The following is a 14,973-nucleotide window of genomic DNA, read 5'->3' as shown; positions in this document are numbered from 1 at the left end:
GGAAGGGTTTGGATCACTGGATCAGTCTGGGCTCATGAATCACTCGTCCATGCTGCTCACTGAGATGCTCTGTGATCGCTCTGCCCCACTTAAACACACACACGCTCAGTCACGCATACATGAACATACACACTACTACTACTACTCCAGAGGCTTACTTCCACACTGACAGCTGGGCTATAGGCTGCGGTCTGCGTGTGCACAACTTTAACCTGAGGTCAACCAAGCGAGGCTCCGAGTCACATGGTGTAGAGTCATCGTCAGGTCTGCGACTGACTCAGTCACCCTGACGCTGTCTTCATGTGCAGTCACCATGAACCTGCCCCACTTCTACAGCAGGTTGGAGACCATGTAGACTGGAGAGAGAAACTACTGCAGAGTGGCTCGCTGAGCAGGGAAGCATATGCACACAGAAATGTGAAGATCAACATACACGCACTACACAAAAGACATGATACAGTCACATAGTGTCACTACAGGTAGACTTCATCTGCCCATCGTTAAAGGGGGATCACCTCTGAAAATGATTTAACACCGGGCTGAAGTGTAGTGTTTCGCTGCCATCTCCACTTCTGACCAAACCAAACACGAATAACTGTGTTTGCATCCACCCGTTTTTACGTGATCTCAGTTTGTGGATAAGAAACTTAAGTGGACCCAAAAAAAGAACAGATTCAGCGGAGACATGCATTAATTTGTATTTTCTTTTGCTGATTTTCTATTTGGTTAAAATTTGTGCTACATTTGGATGGAAACGCCACTGATGGGCGTCGTTGGCTGTGGTCAGAAGAGTGACCTGTAACCACACCCAACAGTGAACAGTCCTACATCACTGTAGGATGTAGGAGTCAGTAAAAACAAGATTTTCAGGGGGATGTCAAGTTGCTCTTCCGAGGGTACCCTGTGGAGTTTTCTTGTCAACAAAGAAAATCATGTTTACATTCAGAATTGTGTGTATCCTTGAGGCCTACAAATTTCAAAAACAATTACACAGCTGATTTTTGAAATTCTTTTGAGACTAACAATCATATTTACCATGTGCTGCACTGATTCTCGATGAGTTACAGTATAAAAACATAAAACTGTCTCGTACGTGTACCAGTGGGACACAAGATAGGAACAAAAACTGAGGCCTACCAACCAAAACATTGCTCCATAGCACCACTAGTATTCAAAAACTCCACAGGGTGTCTTTAAACTTAAGAAAAGTAACACGATAATCACAGGAGCAGCTCACTCTGATCCCCAAACTGTAAGGTTGTTATGTGTTCACTGTCTGTGAAGTGTGGTTCATTCTTAGTTTTACATCCACATTATTTTGTCATTGTCCTATCTGTTAACACCCCACAATGGACTTTTGCTTTCTGTGGACAGATTCTGTCTATTAGAGACAACAGTGACTGTTCATTATTTCAAGTGAGTTGCCTTAAGGCATTCAGGAAAATATCACATTTTAATACTTATGTTTACTAGGTTTCCCTTTTTTATTGTAGCAGAGCTAAGGCATCACTCTCTTTGTGACCCCCAATACCTTGGGATGTACCCTGTGTGTGCATGTGTGTGTGTGTGTGTGTGTGTGTGTGTGTCGCTCACATAACGTGTCTCATTATAATCATCATTTACAGTGTTACTCAAGAGCGCTTCACATGGTGTGCAGGTACATCCGCCCACTCAGAGTATTCAGCTCTGTAGAGTATCTGTGCTGAGACAGGCAGTGAGTGAGTGAGTGAGTGTGTGTGTGTGTGTGTGTGTGTGTGTGTAGTTGTGTGTACGGGGGTTATTGCTCTCAATAATCTCAGAGGTCATCCTGTACTCCTGAAGTGAAGGCATAGTCATCCTTATTGCTGTCTCTGTCTGTCTCTCTTTCTCTCTCAAAGACACACTCTTGCAGCACATACACACACGCATACACACACGCATACGCACACACACAAGCACACACGCATACACACACTTTCTGTCCGATATGTTGAAGAGCATATTGCGATATCTAACTCTGTTACAAAGAGAGACAGTCAGATCTTGGTTCATTGGGCTGAGCCTTTGGTCTCAGAGTCCTCTCATCACTTCTGGTCGCTCCTCTCTGTCTTTCTCTCTGTTTCACATCAGTCTGTCACACCTGCATGCCAGGCTTGCTCAGATCCCCATTCCCCTGGTTCCCTCCTCCTCCCCCTCCTCCGCCCATCCCTCCCCTCTCGTCCTCGTCATCGCTGTCCAGCTCCTCGCTCTTCCGCTTGCTGTAGCGCTCGTACAGCACCATGAGCACGCCCATCACCCAGGCCGACACCGTGCCGGCTGAGAAGATGACGAAGCCGATGGCGATGAAGAAGAGGTAGTCCCAGTAGCCCAGGCCTTGGTGGCAGTCTGCCCGTAGCTGCATGCCGACCTCCGCCAACCGCTGGCCTGCCAGCTCTGGGGGACTGTGGCAAACTGTCTGGCCCTCGTCTGGAGATGAAGGAGAGGGGAGATGGTAGATAAGACAGGAGACAGGAGATTAATGAAGAAAGATATGTTATAAAAAGGAGCAGTGGCAGAGAATAATCAGTTCAAATGTTTGAAGATGAAGGGCAGAGTACTGGGGGGGGGGGGGGGGGGGCACAGGGAAAAAATGTAATTATTCTGGAGAAAAAGGTGTACAACAAACAAAAGCCAGGGCCCACACACACACACACCTACACACAAGCCGTTAACAATTCAGTGATAACCTTTGTGATAAATGATCCCAAGAGACACTATAGATTTCCCCTGAGTAATGTTGGGCCTTTGGTGTCTAGGACATGGCAACATTATTATGCTGCACACACACACGCACACACACTCACACATGCACGCACGCACACACACACGCTCACACATAAGGACCGAAAGGTTACTGGACTTGACTGTGAGCCTCTGACACATCAACCTTCCCACCGCCCTCATGCGCATCATTATGCACTAACAAATCACTCGGCAGCAGAGCTGAGATAAGAGATGAGTGTTTTCCCTGGCAAAACATCTGCTGCTCATAATGAGGGATATTATTATCAGCTGGGACGACTGTCGACCACGCAGAGGGACGGAAATACAACAAAAGCTTTAAATACAGTAAAGAGTTTCATTTATGGCGTTTGATCCTTTGCCACAGAGAGGTCAAAGGTCAGAGCTGGAGCAAGGATTCAGTGCCTTGCAGAAAAACAATTCAGCTGGTGCTCGACATGCCCCGCTGCGTGTTTTCATTCTGCAACAGTGACTTTGCAGCGTTAGCATATACAGTACGCTCATGTATATTAATTAGCATGAATGCAGAGTGTTAAAGAGAGAAGGGGGGGCAAAGGCTTGCTTTGAATGCATCTAATGGTGCGATCAGAGACAAGAGGAGAGCAGGATACAGTATGTGCTGTTTTCTATCAGTTCATCTGACTACGCCTCTCGTTACCGGCGCTGCTAATTCCCATGCTCCTCTTCTTCCACTTTCCCTGCATGCTTAATTGCGCTCTCCAAAAAAGAAAGGAGTTTTTTCTTTTCTTTTTTTTTTTCCCAAGCTGGGAACAATGAGAGAGATGAGAGAGCCGAAAGAGAGATAGACAGGCGGACTGAGATGGCACTTTTCAAGATGGAAGTAAAAGAGTTTAAAGGGAAGGAGAAAAGGAAAACAAATCCACAGACAGGGGGAACAAATTTAGAAATACTTGCATGCACATGCTCAAAGCAAAATGAGGATGAAGTGAGTCTGACCGCAGAAAACGAGAGAGGAGGCAAAGGAGCGAAGTACATCTGGCTGCAGTCCTGTCCTCTGATGGATTATTGCTGTTAACAATGTTAATTAAACTGCACTCATTTACCAATAAAGCCAAAGGTCTGAACGTAGAAATGAGCGATGGGGGAAGGATGATGAGAATAGTCTGATATGATCTATATTTTTCACACTACTTGCCAGGACTTCACAAGAGCAGCAGCAGCAGCAGCAGCAGCATTGGTTTAAGTGAAGAGCCACAAGAGGTCCGTTGTGAAACGATGGCTTATGAAACCAAAGTGTTGTCCTCAGTGCTCACTTTGGTATCTGTACATACAGTACGCATAAAACAAATTAACCTAACCCCTTTTCAGAAGTCCTTAAGTGCATTATTCCCCTGATATCTGATTTAAACCCAAGCTAACCACCAAGACAGATTAGCCTGCTGAACAGATTACTTCGACTGTTCGTCTGTAAGAGTTAAAAATACTCATTCAGACTGCTCCGTGTTTTGAAAAGGTTTTATAAGCCTGCACGGTCAAATGTTCACAAAATACCTGCGGGGGTCTGATAAAGTTCATGATCAATACAGACTTATTGATCGCGTCACCAGGGGGTTTTGTGTCAGGCTCGAGGAGACAATTTGTGCCGATGGTGTTGTCATGTCTGCTGGGCTTGTCGAAGCAATGGATTGAGAGTGTGTTGTGACGTGGTGATGGTGTGTGTGTGTCCTGTGTTACAACAGCTCAGGCTCACACCCTCTGTCTCCAGAATTACAGCGAGTGGAGCAGATGTCTGTTTCAGTGTGTGTGTGTGTGTATGCACCTGTGTTTATCTGACAGCTTTCCCTGTCCAGGCCAGAGAAAACACAGCCGAGGCCGGGGGGCATTAGCTTGTTAAGTTAGCAGGCGACATTATGTAAGTTATTATGGTGATTAGTGAGGTGCTAAGACTACTGTACAGTTTATTCATTAGCAACAGATAAGCAAGTAAACACACTCAGCAGACACTTTGTCTTACCCCAGTTTTAACTGTCCCCCATGAGAAAGACATGCAGAGGTTTCTCCAATCTGTCATTTTATATTCTCTCTCTCCTTGTCGCCTTGTCTCACTTTTTATTGGTTTGCCTTGTATTTGCCTTATTTCAGGTGCCCAGCTTCCTTCTGATTGTTCCTTCATCTCTTTCTATGACTAACTCCACATCGTTATCTCATGTTGCTTTATCTGTCTCTATATGTTGGAAAATTTAGAAAAAAAAAAAACCTGAATTATTATGGACTTTCTTATCCATCTCTCTTTTAATTTTTTGCTCTTTCTTTCCCTCCTTGTGAGGCCCATCAGTTCACATGGCTTTCCCTCTGTCACTTTTCGTCACCATCTGTGATGGTCTGGGCCGGCTGGGTGATCTGCTCTGTCTCATTACCCTGCCAAGCTTGCCTCCAGTCAGGTGTGAGCATTTCTTCTTGTGTGTGTGTGTGTGTGCAGTGTGGTTGCTGTCTATTACTTCTTACAAAATAACATTCGTGGCTGGATGCTGGAACAGTGAGGCGCAATCAGTGACTGTACAAACACACACAACAGCAAACAGGTCCCTCAGGGTATTTGGGTCTCATCTGTCCTTCCTCCGTCACTGTTTCCCGACTTTGTACTCGGTTCTTGGATGCATGTTGCTGCTGCCTGGTGTCCTCTCAAAGAAAAGCGTGATGAAAGCCAAGACAAATCTCTAAAACAACATTCAGCCAGAATTTGGCAGGTGTAGTTGAAACATCTTCTGGATTTGTATTAAGGCCGATCAGGCCACGTTTCACTGATCAGTTTCAAATATATTAAGCCTGATTCTTTTCTCAGCCAGCAGCTCTCACTTTGCCACTATGTTAGTCACATCACAGAGGTGTCCCACCGCACCAGGATCTTGGTCCAAAACTACATAAAAAAAACAAAAACAAAACAAAAGTGTATTTGAGGTCTTACTTGACAGTAAAAGAATCCATTTAAAGGAAGCAGCTGCTTCGGCTACAAGCATGAGACAAAGCTAAAACAAGGTAAACTGCAACTGTAACTGAGGAATCAGTGAACTGTGAGAGTAATCCGTGTAATACGGCAATATTTACTTGACTTTGTCAATTTTAGTTAACATTAACCAGCACAAGCCACTTGTCAAAGCCCAAGTGTACTGCAGTGAGTAGAGATTTTACTACTTATGAATTCAACGTATTCTTTGTATGTTTGAATGAAGATTTCTTCTTTTAAAAGTTACACAGTCTTGCTATAGCACAGAACTATTCATCTATCAAACATGCTGTAATGAAACTGGCCTGAACTGTACCAAGTTCGGCTTAACTGTGCAGCTGTATCATGTGAGCAAACGTAAATGTCAGATCAGAGCTAAATATTGGCGGAGGACTGTACAGTATTTAACGCATAAGGTTTCTTTGTCTCTGTCTTCCTGCTGCAAATATATTTTTCCTTTTGCCACTGAACATTTGCGGCGACGTTTTAGAGATAATTCACGACTGCCTCCAAGAATCGGAGATAAGAGAAAATAATTTGAGCATTACTGGAGAACACAGGAAAAGGTGGCAGCCGGGATGATTCACTATCCGCTCAGTCTCTCTTCACCGTCTGTTTCTTTGTCACTCAGTGTTTTCTCACTCATCCCATAACTCAGGCTGGAAAACCACTTAGACATCATTCTGGCAGAGTGCCCTTGACATTTTCAGTGTTTCTCCCTGTTTTTTCACCCGCCCAATTTCTTTCCCTCAATCCCATCTTAAATAATGTATTTGCTGGCAATTTTTTAAAAAGATTTTTTTTGGGGGCATTTCTACCTTTATTTTATTTTTGACAGGGGCAGTGGAGAGCAGCAGGAACAGCAGGGGAGAGGGAGGGGAGGACAGCTGTGGTAAGGCCTCAGCTTTGTTAAATGATGTACACTTAACCAGGTGTGCACCATCTGGCGCTTTTATTGAAGCCAGGTTAGATGACAATACTCCTGTATACCAATATTAAAAGCCCAGTATTTAAGGAATGAAAATTCCCTGCAGTAAGTCACCCCAAATTAAAGGTGCTGATGACTCTTAGTTAAAAGGACAGGAAAAAAAAACATCCTCAATAAAGTGTGTTTCTGTGTGGCTGCCTATGAGGCCCTTATTCAAAGAAGCAATTTGATTTAAATGTGTGTAATTTTGAAACTCAGTTTATAAAAGCCCAAACTTTTGAACTGAGAGTTTGGATATAATGTCTAAGTGAGTACTGGTCAGCTTGAACTACCTCGTTTTAACATGCAATGGCACTTTAAACACTGATAAACTTCATGCGCAGCATTCATAATATTATTCTGTAGAAGGAGGCATGTACCCAAAGAGCTAAACCACAGGATATTTTTCAGGTTAGAGAGTGTACGTTCGCATTTGACACTCAGAGTGAGAGACAGAGAGACAGAGAGATAGAGATGTGTGTGTCCTCTTTGTTCCTGCAGAGTAGCTTGAATGTGCAGTCTAATTCCAAGCAGTTTCGGGGCAGTTGCTGCAGCCTAGAAGAATTCACACTTTCTTTTGCATGCTTGCTGCACTGCAGTTTCCATATATCTCCATATTCAATAAGCACTAGCTGAGAAATCCTGCAGCAGAAGATGGATCCAGGATGGCGTCCACTCTGCCCTCTCATGACGAGTTAGTCTGGTCTGAACCACACGACATTCATTTTTGGCAACAAATATCTCATCCTGGCCTGCACTTACACTCTGTCATACTCCAGTTGGACAAGATGTCAGACAGCTGGAACAGGAAGCAGAGCATGCTGGTCACCTATCTGCCCTCACTGTGCCTAAGACCCATCATGTTCCTGCAGTGCATGGCACTGTATGTCACTGTGTTATGGTAACATTACCAGGGCTGTGGTCAGCGCTGCCATTACGCAGGCTGTGCTGTGAAGTGTGCCACTGAGCCACTGACCATTAAGCCCCGCAGCTCTGTAACACACCACAGGCCAGAGCAGCGAAGGGTTAGCAGCAGAAACCACAGGAATACACACTTTACTTATTTACAGATGTAGGCGAACACAAAGGCACGCGTACTGAAGCTACAACCACTCACTGCACTACACACACTCAAACCTGACAAGCATAAACAGAACGTTCCAGGAAATGGAATTTCAATGTTTTTCTATTTTATTCAAAAGAGAATAATGCATAAGAGAGCAAGTCCAGTGAGCACAAACATGAGTGTTTAAGTGCATGCATACATCTATAAGATTTGTGTGTGTGTGTGAGTGTGAGTGTGAGTGGCTGCCACTGCGACCGACTGATACAGTCTCCATGTCAAATCACCAGCTGGATGGTTTCCAAGCTCAGCACTGACACGCTGGCAGAGAGCAAGGCTCATCACCTCCCTGGATGAGGGGGCTAGAGTAGGGGCGAGACACCACTCAGAAACAAACGCTGACTTTTTTTATGAACTTCGCTCTGTTCTCCTCGTTCCCTCCTCTCTGCTGCTCGACGCATAAAAGAGCAATTTTTTTTTTTTTTTTCTTCTCAGGCTTTTCAGATTGCACCGTGAATGCAAACACGAGACTGGACGCCTGTGGTCTATAGGGCAGCGAAAAAGCTGGTGTAATTCATGCACACGCATGAACGCATGAATACAGTTTGTTCACATCACACATATAAATACAATGAGAACTGTGAAGTTTTAACCTGCGGGGAGGAGGGCTGTCCTGTGAACTGGGAGCTGTTTCTAAGCAGATTAATTATGGCGATGCATATGGTAATCAGCATGGCTGTGGTCTCATATAGAGGGGGGAGGTGGAAGCTATAGACACAAGCACCAAACCCCCATTCTTTAATTCCTCACTACACACAAACGCCCATAAAAGGAACCTAACCCAAACCCGGTCAGACAACTTCAGGTGACACGTCTTTAACCATCTGCCCTTCTGAGGTTCCCCGCACAAGTGTCTCTGTCCCTACCAGCTCCTGTACGGGAGCTCTGTAGCTGACCTTGATGTTTGACCTCCCTGTGCAGTCAGAGTACTGGAGAGAAGACCTGAGGTATTATTTACAAATTCATACAGTATGTCCATATGATCAACGGGGCTTTGATGTCCTCGTGCTATCAGGAGATCCCTGTAAGCAGTGATTTGTTGTTTTGCAGATCAAAAGACGTCTGTAAGTTTTAAAATAAAGATTTTGTTTGTTGAGACCTGACAAAGGTCTATGATCAAAATGTTGTATCTCTAATAAACTCAGTGCTGACAGTGTGTTGGAATTCAACCTTTCCTTTAACGTGATTTTATTTTGCCATGCATACCTGGGTACAGGTGTGAATTCGACGACACACAAGTTTGACATATTGACATATCACATATTGACCCGCAAAAGTCCAGAAACATGCTCGGGGGGGGGGGGGGCAATGATATCAGATGTGAGACTCTTAGGCCCCTCCTCTCATCATGAAGCTCAAACCGCTCGCCAGCTAAACGCATCACACTGGGGTTGGCGAAGACTAAGAATAGCTGACCTTTTCTCCATCACATCCAACACACGCCTTCACACTCCTTTCCTCTCAAATACGGCATTAGTCAGATTACCACCATCCTCCTTTCCATCATTTCTCCATATGATCCCTTGTTCCTCACGCGGAGGATGAGTGGAGCGAGAGAGAGAGGGAGAGAGAGTGAAGGTCAGATAGCAACAGCTCTCTCTCTCTCTCTCTCCTTTTCCCTCTATCGCTTCGTCTTATCAGTCATTCTCTCTTTATCACCTCCCACTTTTCATTCCCACTCTGGCACATTAGCATTTATTCTCCCTTCATGTCTCCCCTTCAGCCTTTATCAGTCCATTTCCTCCTTCTTTCCTCCTTCTCCTACATCCTTCCATTCCACTCAGTTTTGCTCTGTCATCTTCACACACGCTCCGCTCTCTTTTCCAATTTTTACTCTCTTGGCTGGTATATTGCTTGGTCGCGCACGCGCCGACGTGCACACGGACTCACACACCTGAGCTACCTCCCCTCCGCGCCTCAGGTGATCCCATCAAAAACACACCCACACAAGCATCACATCAATCTTGGTTTCAAACTCACACCGCGAAATGCACAGAGACGTATAAATATATACAGACTACACTACACAAGTAGGCCAGTTGAATTTGATATGCTTCTCCACAGCAGATGGGTCTGAGCAGTCGTTCCAGCTGATAAATAATGTATCGTCTACCTGTACGAAATTGAATCGATGCCTCCTTGTCATAATGAATGTTTTAATGGATTTGAGTGACAGATCTGGGGCACAGACGATTGGTAACTCTTCTATAGCCTGTCTTTTTTTTCCTTTTTTCTTTTCCTTCTCTGTATCCAGAGTCCATCTTAATCTGTTTGCCCAATTTTTCAGCCCTTTCTGTCTTATCTCATCTCTCTGCCCTCTGTTCTTTGGTCACGCTATTTCCGTCGGCCTCTCCTCTCCTCTCACATCTCAAGTGATCTATGATTCGCTTTCATTAATGACAAATCAAATCCAATTGCTGTGAAAACCTTACTTCTTTCTTTCATTCTTCCTCTTCTTTGAACCCGTGGCCTCTGCTCTTCTTTCTCTTTTTATGAAATATTTAACACTTGCCCTGTGTGTGGCCCTCTGCCTTGGCTCTTTGCCTACAGACTGTGAGCTGTCCAGGGCACCGACGAGCAGCCAGAAACACTCCACCCCCCAACACTGGAACCATAACACCACCAACTCTGCCAGCCCAGAACAAGCCACTTACTACATTCTGTGTATTTAGCTGAGCCGCTTGTCAAAATCGACCTACAGCGGGCTGTTAAACAAGCTGAAACTCCATTACAACAACAGAGGAAATGTAGGTATATTCCCCAAGTACTGAGAATTGATAGAGGATGTTTAGTCCTCAGGACAAGAATGTTAGAGTTTTTGGAGTTCAAGAAAAGAGTATACATATTGGGTGGACAAAATAATGGAAACATCTTATAGAAAAAGACTTAAACCAGCCAGGGTCATGTATAAAGCCTGATGCAAACCACGGAGTCATGCATTTGTCTACAAGGAGCTCTGGCGTTTAGCGTCTCTGAGTATTCAAAGCAACTTCTGGACAATTCCAGAACTAAAGAAACCAGATCAGCTGTATCCAGATGAACAGGGGATGAAGCAGCAGTTGAAACAAACGACAGTCAGTACACAATATAAAAGTGTATTCACATGAAATATCACATGAAACGAGGTTTCAAATTTAATGCATAGTAATGTAAACATAGATTTTTGCAGCTTTAAGTTTGATTAATAATAATTTAATTTCTCTTTCCTTATTATTATTATTATCTGTCTCTTTAATTTAACAACTGTTATACAATGAAATTCATTATTCATTCACACTCTGACCTTTTGAACTTGAACTTCATTCTCTTGTAATATCATTTTTCTCTCTAAACATTTTTTAATCTTATTTATTTGTTTGTTTGTTTGTTTGTTTGTTTGTTTTAGCCCCTGTAAGTCTCAGGATGTTTTACATTGCAGGGCCAGTCCAGGTATAAACATAAGATCAATCATACAGAATATTTTTCTTGACTTTTCTGTGCTCCTCTTTCCTTTATCGCATTTCTCTAAAAAACAAAAAAAAACAAAAAAAAAACATGTCTACTCTATCGTTTTGCTTTCTCTCTCTCTCTCCCTCTTATTGTCTCACTTTCCTCTGGACAGACAAGGCTTAAATGTACCTGCCAACCTTGCTGTTTTCCTGAAGCCACACTTTGACTTTAGTGGCTGCCAGAGTCAAGTCACGTCAACCTCTGTCAAAAACAAACTCAGTGACTTATTTAAACACAGGAAAACACAAGAAAATGCAAGCGTAAGACCTAAAAACTGCTACTGGAACAGAAAATGAACAAGGATTTCTTTTTAAAGGAGTTTTCTACAATAATCAATGTTGTAATTAAAACTTACACCATCAGCAGCAATATTAAAGCTTCCTGAATGAGTGTATAAGATGTACACACACACACACACACACACACACACTTGCATGCACCTGATTCATATTCACACTGAGAGGTAGCGACAGCTGGAATCTCTGTACATTAGACTCACAGCCCTGCAGTCAGATCGGGGGGCATTCATGACCACAGGAACACACTACATGCTCTAGCGCACACACACACACACACACACACACACACACACACACACAGACACACACATGCTCACTTGACCCGATTCACTCTGTTAAACTGGTTCCCATGGTTGTTCATGACTGTCACATCAGTACGTGATTTGTTGGACTGACACACAGAGTGTGTGTGTTACTCTAATGTGTGTTCCCAAAGGAAAACGGCTCAAACTCCACTGGTCAAATTTATAACTTTCAAACTGTAGTGTGACAAATTTAGCTGTAATTTCACAGTTATTAGCTGGAATTTAAACCAGCACAGCTGTGTGCATGTTGAATGCACAGTGGTGTGGGTGTTTTGTGTTGTGCCACTTAGGATTCAAAAGCCCTTTTCTCTGAGTATTTGTCCGATTTTTTTTTTTTTTTTGCAGAAATGTGAGTTTGAGCTCTGGCTGGTTGTTGGGGGGAAAAAAAGCTGAGCAGAGTGTGCACATTGGATAATGTGTGTGTGAGTTTGTGTATCTGTGTGTGCCAGTTTTTGAGTGTACTTCAGTGTGATGTGAAAGTGAAGGTGAATAACAAGTTTGGGGATCTTCTGTCTTCAAGTGGCCTTCCTCTCAAGCTCCTTGTCCCTCAGTTTCATTTCATCAGTGTTTCCCACAGGACCTGGCCTTACGGTCTCTCCTAACCTCCAGATCACACACTGACTCACACACACTTAAGTGGAGTGAGTCACTCGCACACACAGACACACACACACACACACGTACACCCTGTCCTTAATGGGAGCATAGGAGTCCAGCTTTTTTGAGCACCATCATTAACCATCTGGACTGAAGGGCCAGAGCTTGTGGTGGAGGGAGCGACAGTACACACAGGTGCATGCTCTGTTCGTGTGTGTGTGTATATTTGTGCCTCTGTATGTGTTTGTGTACATGTGTGCAGGCAGCAGGGGCTAGCCAGAAAAAAAAGCAGGTACAAAAGGACACCATCATCCTCTCAGCATTATCTCTGCCTTCAGGACCCAGACAGACAATGCAGTTAGACCAACTGGACGTACGCTGACAGACACGCAGACAGCTATTATGAGCAAGACCACATTGTTACAAGACCTAACCCAGCTCAGCCGCTTAGAACTAAGCTCAATTAACATTTACGAGCAAAGATCATCTGTGCTTGTCCTCACTGAGAAGGTCACGGGGCCCATTCTTGGTGATTTCGTGGGTCGGTCTAATTCAATCCCCCGCTATTTACAGAATGGACGGGCTGAGGTGGCTGCTGCTTTCCAAGTAGCTGTAACACAAGTCTGCAGATTTGTTGGGGGTAAACTTGAGACATTATTGAGACGTGAAGGGCAGTTTGAGGGGACTGCGTTGCAGACAGGAGCAGGGAAACGAAATCTTCAGATTGCTCTGACTCTGAGGTCAAACCATTAGCTCAGGAGGTTTAGTGTGTGTGTGTGTGTGTGTGTGTGCCTCAGAGAGACAAAACTGCATCTGACTCTGCATCTGCGCACATGCAGGAGTGCACTCAGAGGTGTGTGTGTGTGTGTGTGTGTGTGTGTGTGTGCATACATATCTATGAAATAAAAGGAGAGCAGCAGTGCGATAGGTGGCCCACCACCAGGGACCAAACTGACCAAGCAAATTCAAAACAATCAAATTATCTAAATGAGCTGATGTGACAATAACAAATGATAAGACCTTGGAGCGTCTTTGGCTCTTGTGTCTCAGCACAGGAACAGTTTTGTTTACTTGCCAAGAAACTGGCCACCGTGAGAATCCACTTCCAGAGCCAAACAATCGAGAGACCACCTGTGAGAGGTCTACCAAATTTTAAGGATGCAGGCAGGACATGATGTTTCTATAATTATGAGCTCCCTCTCAGGACCAGTTTTAAAGCTTATCTTAACAGTAAATAATAATTTTCTGACAGTTTAGGTCATCCTAAATTCTCCTGTACATATATGTGCTGAACATCCTTCAGACCTCATCCATCCTCACCTTGGAATTTGAAGCCCTCTATCTGCACCCACAGACAGAGGTCCTCCGTGTCACAGTCGCACCTCCAGGGGTTGCCGCTGAGCCCCAGAGACCGCAGAGCAGGCAGGGCGATCAGGCTACTGATGTTGAGGGCCGTCAGGTTGTTCCGGCTCACATCCAGCACCTGCAGAGCCATGTTCTCCGAGAAGGCATCCGAGTGGATCTCCCCCAGACTCGGGTTATCCGTCAGCCGGAGCATCACCAGAGACGCCAGGGGCCCGAAAGTCCGGTCCTCGATCTGCAGCAGGGTGTTAAAAGACAAGTCCAGGTAGGCGAGTTTGCGCAAGTTCCCGAAGGTGGACTCTGAGATCTCGGTCAGAGAGTTGTTGCTGCAGTCCAGATAGACCAGATCGGACAGGTAGTTGAGCTGCAGCGCCGGCAGATCCCCGATGCGGTTGTTAGAGATGATGAGCTGCCGGGTGGCCAGGGGCAGGTCATTGGGGAACTGCGTGAGCTCCTGCCCGGCGCACTGGACCACCAGCTGGTCGTCGCACACGCATCTGTCGGGGCAGCCGGCTGTGAGAGCCGGTGAGGGGGCCACCCCCATCACGAAGATAAAGAGGAAGAGGAGCCGGAGGGATTGGGCGCTAGGCTCGGGCAAGAGACGCATGACGAGGCCGCCCAGAGCGTCATGAACTCGGGCTGAGCTGGACCAGGACTCCCCGGCGCTCTCCGGGCATCCTGCATGGGTCTGAGGAGCTGGGAGAGAGGCGAGGTGGCTTCTCTGGGTGTCTGGCTGTCGCTGCCTGAAAGCCTGGCTGCTGTTTATATCCAGCCTCTCTTTCTCTCTCAGAAAGACTATCGGTCAGTCACTCACACGCACTCTGGTGCGCCACGCACGTCGCCACAAGACATCGTTTCAGAAGGTGACCGAGGGACGCCCGTAGCTCTGTGGGTGAGGATCATGCAGCTTACCCGACTTTGTCCCGCCAGAGAAGACCACGGAACCACTGAACGCTGTCAGCCGTCTCCTCGGTGACTCATCTTTGTGAATTAGTTGTCGCCAGCGGAGTGCATTGTTTATTCAGTTTCCAAACAAATGGCATGACTTGCGCAAAAAAAAAAAAAAAAAATCCCCGAATCCGGGATGAAGACTCCTCGAAATCTTC

General features: G+C 45.2%; 1 protein-coding gene across 1 annotated transcript; it reads right to left on the bottom strand.

Annotated features, from left to right (window-relative positions):
- Positions 1 to 2,113: 2,113 nt before the first annotated feature.
- On the bottom strand, positions 2,114 to 14,474 carry LOC121183652 (leucine-rich repeat-containing protein 52-like). The gene is made up of 2 exons (XM_041040818.1): positions 13,826 to 14,474; positions 2,114 to 2,445 (listed from the first exon to the last, which is right to left on the bottom strand). Exons 1-2 carry the CDS (start codon positions 14,472 to 14,474, stop codon positions 2,114 to 2,116), a joined length of 981 nt encoding a protein of 326 aa, XP_040896752.1.
- Positions 14,475 to 14,973: the final 499 nt, after the last annotated feature.

This window comes from Toxotes jaculatrix, chromosome 6 (genome assembly GCF_017976425.1).
Source record: "Toxotes jaculatrix isolate fToxJac2 chromosome 6, fToxJac2.pri, whole genome shotgun sequence".
NCBI classification, from domain to species: Eukaryota; Metazoa; Chordata; class Actinopteri; family Toxotidae; genus Toxotes; species Toxotes jaculatrix.
Note: the sequence above shows the minus strand (reverse complement) of the source record. Positions and strands in the feature narration are given on the sequence as shown.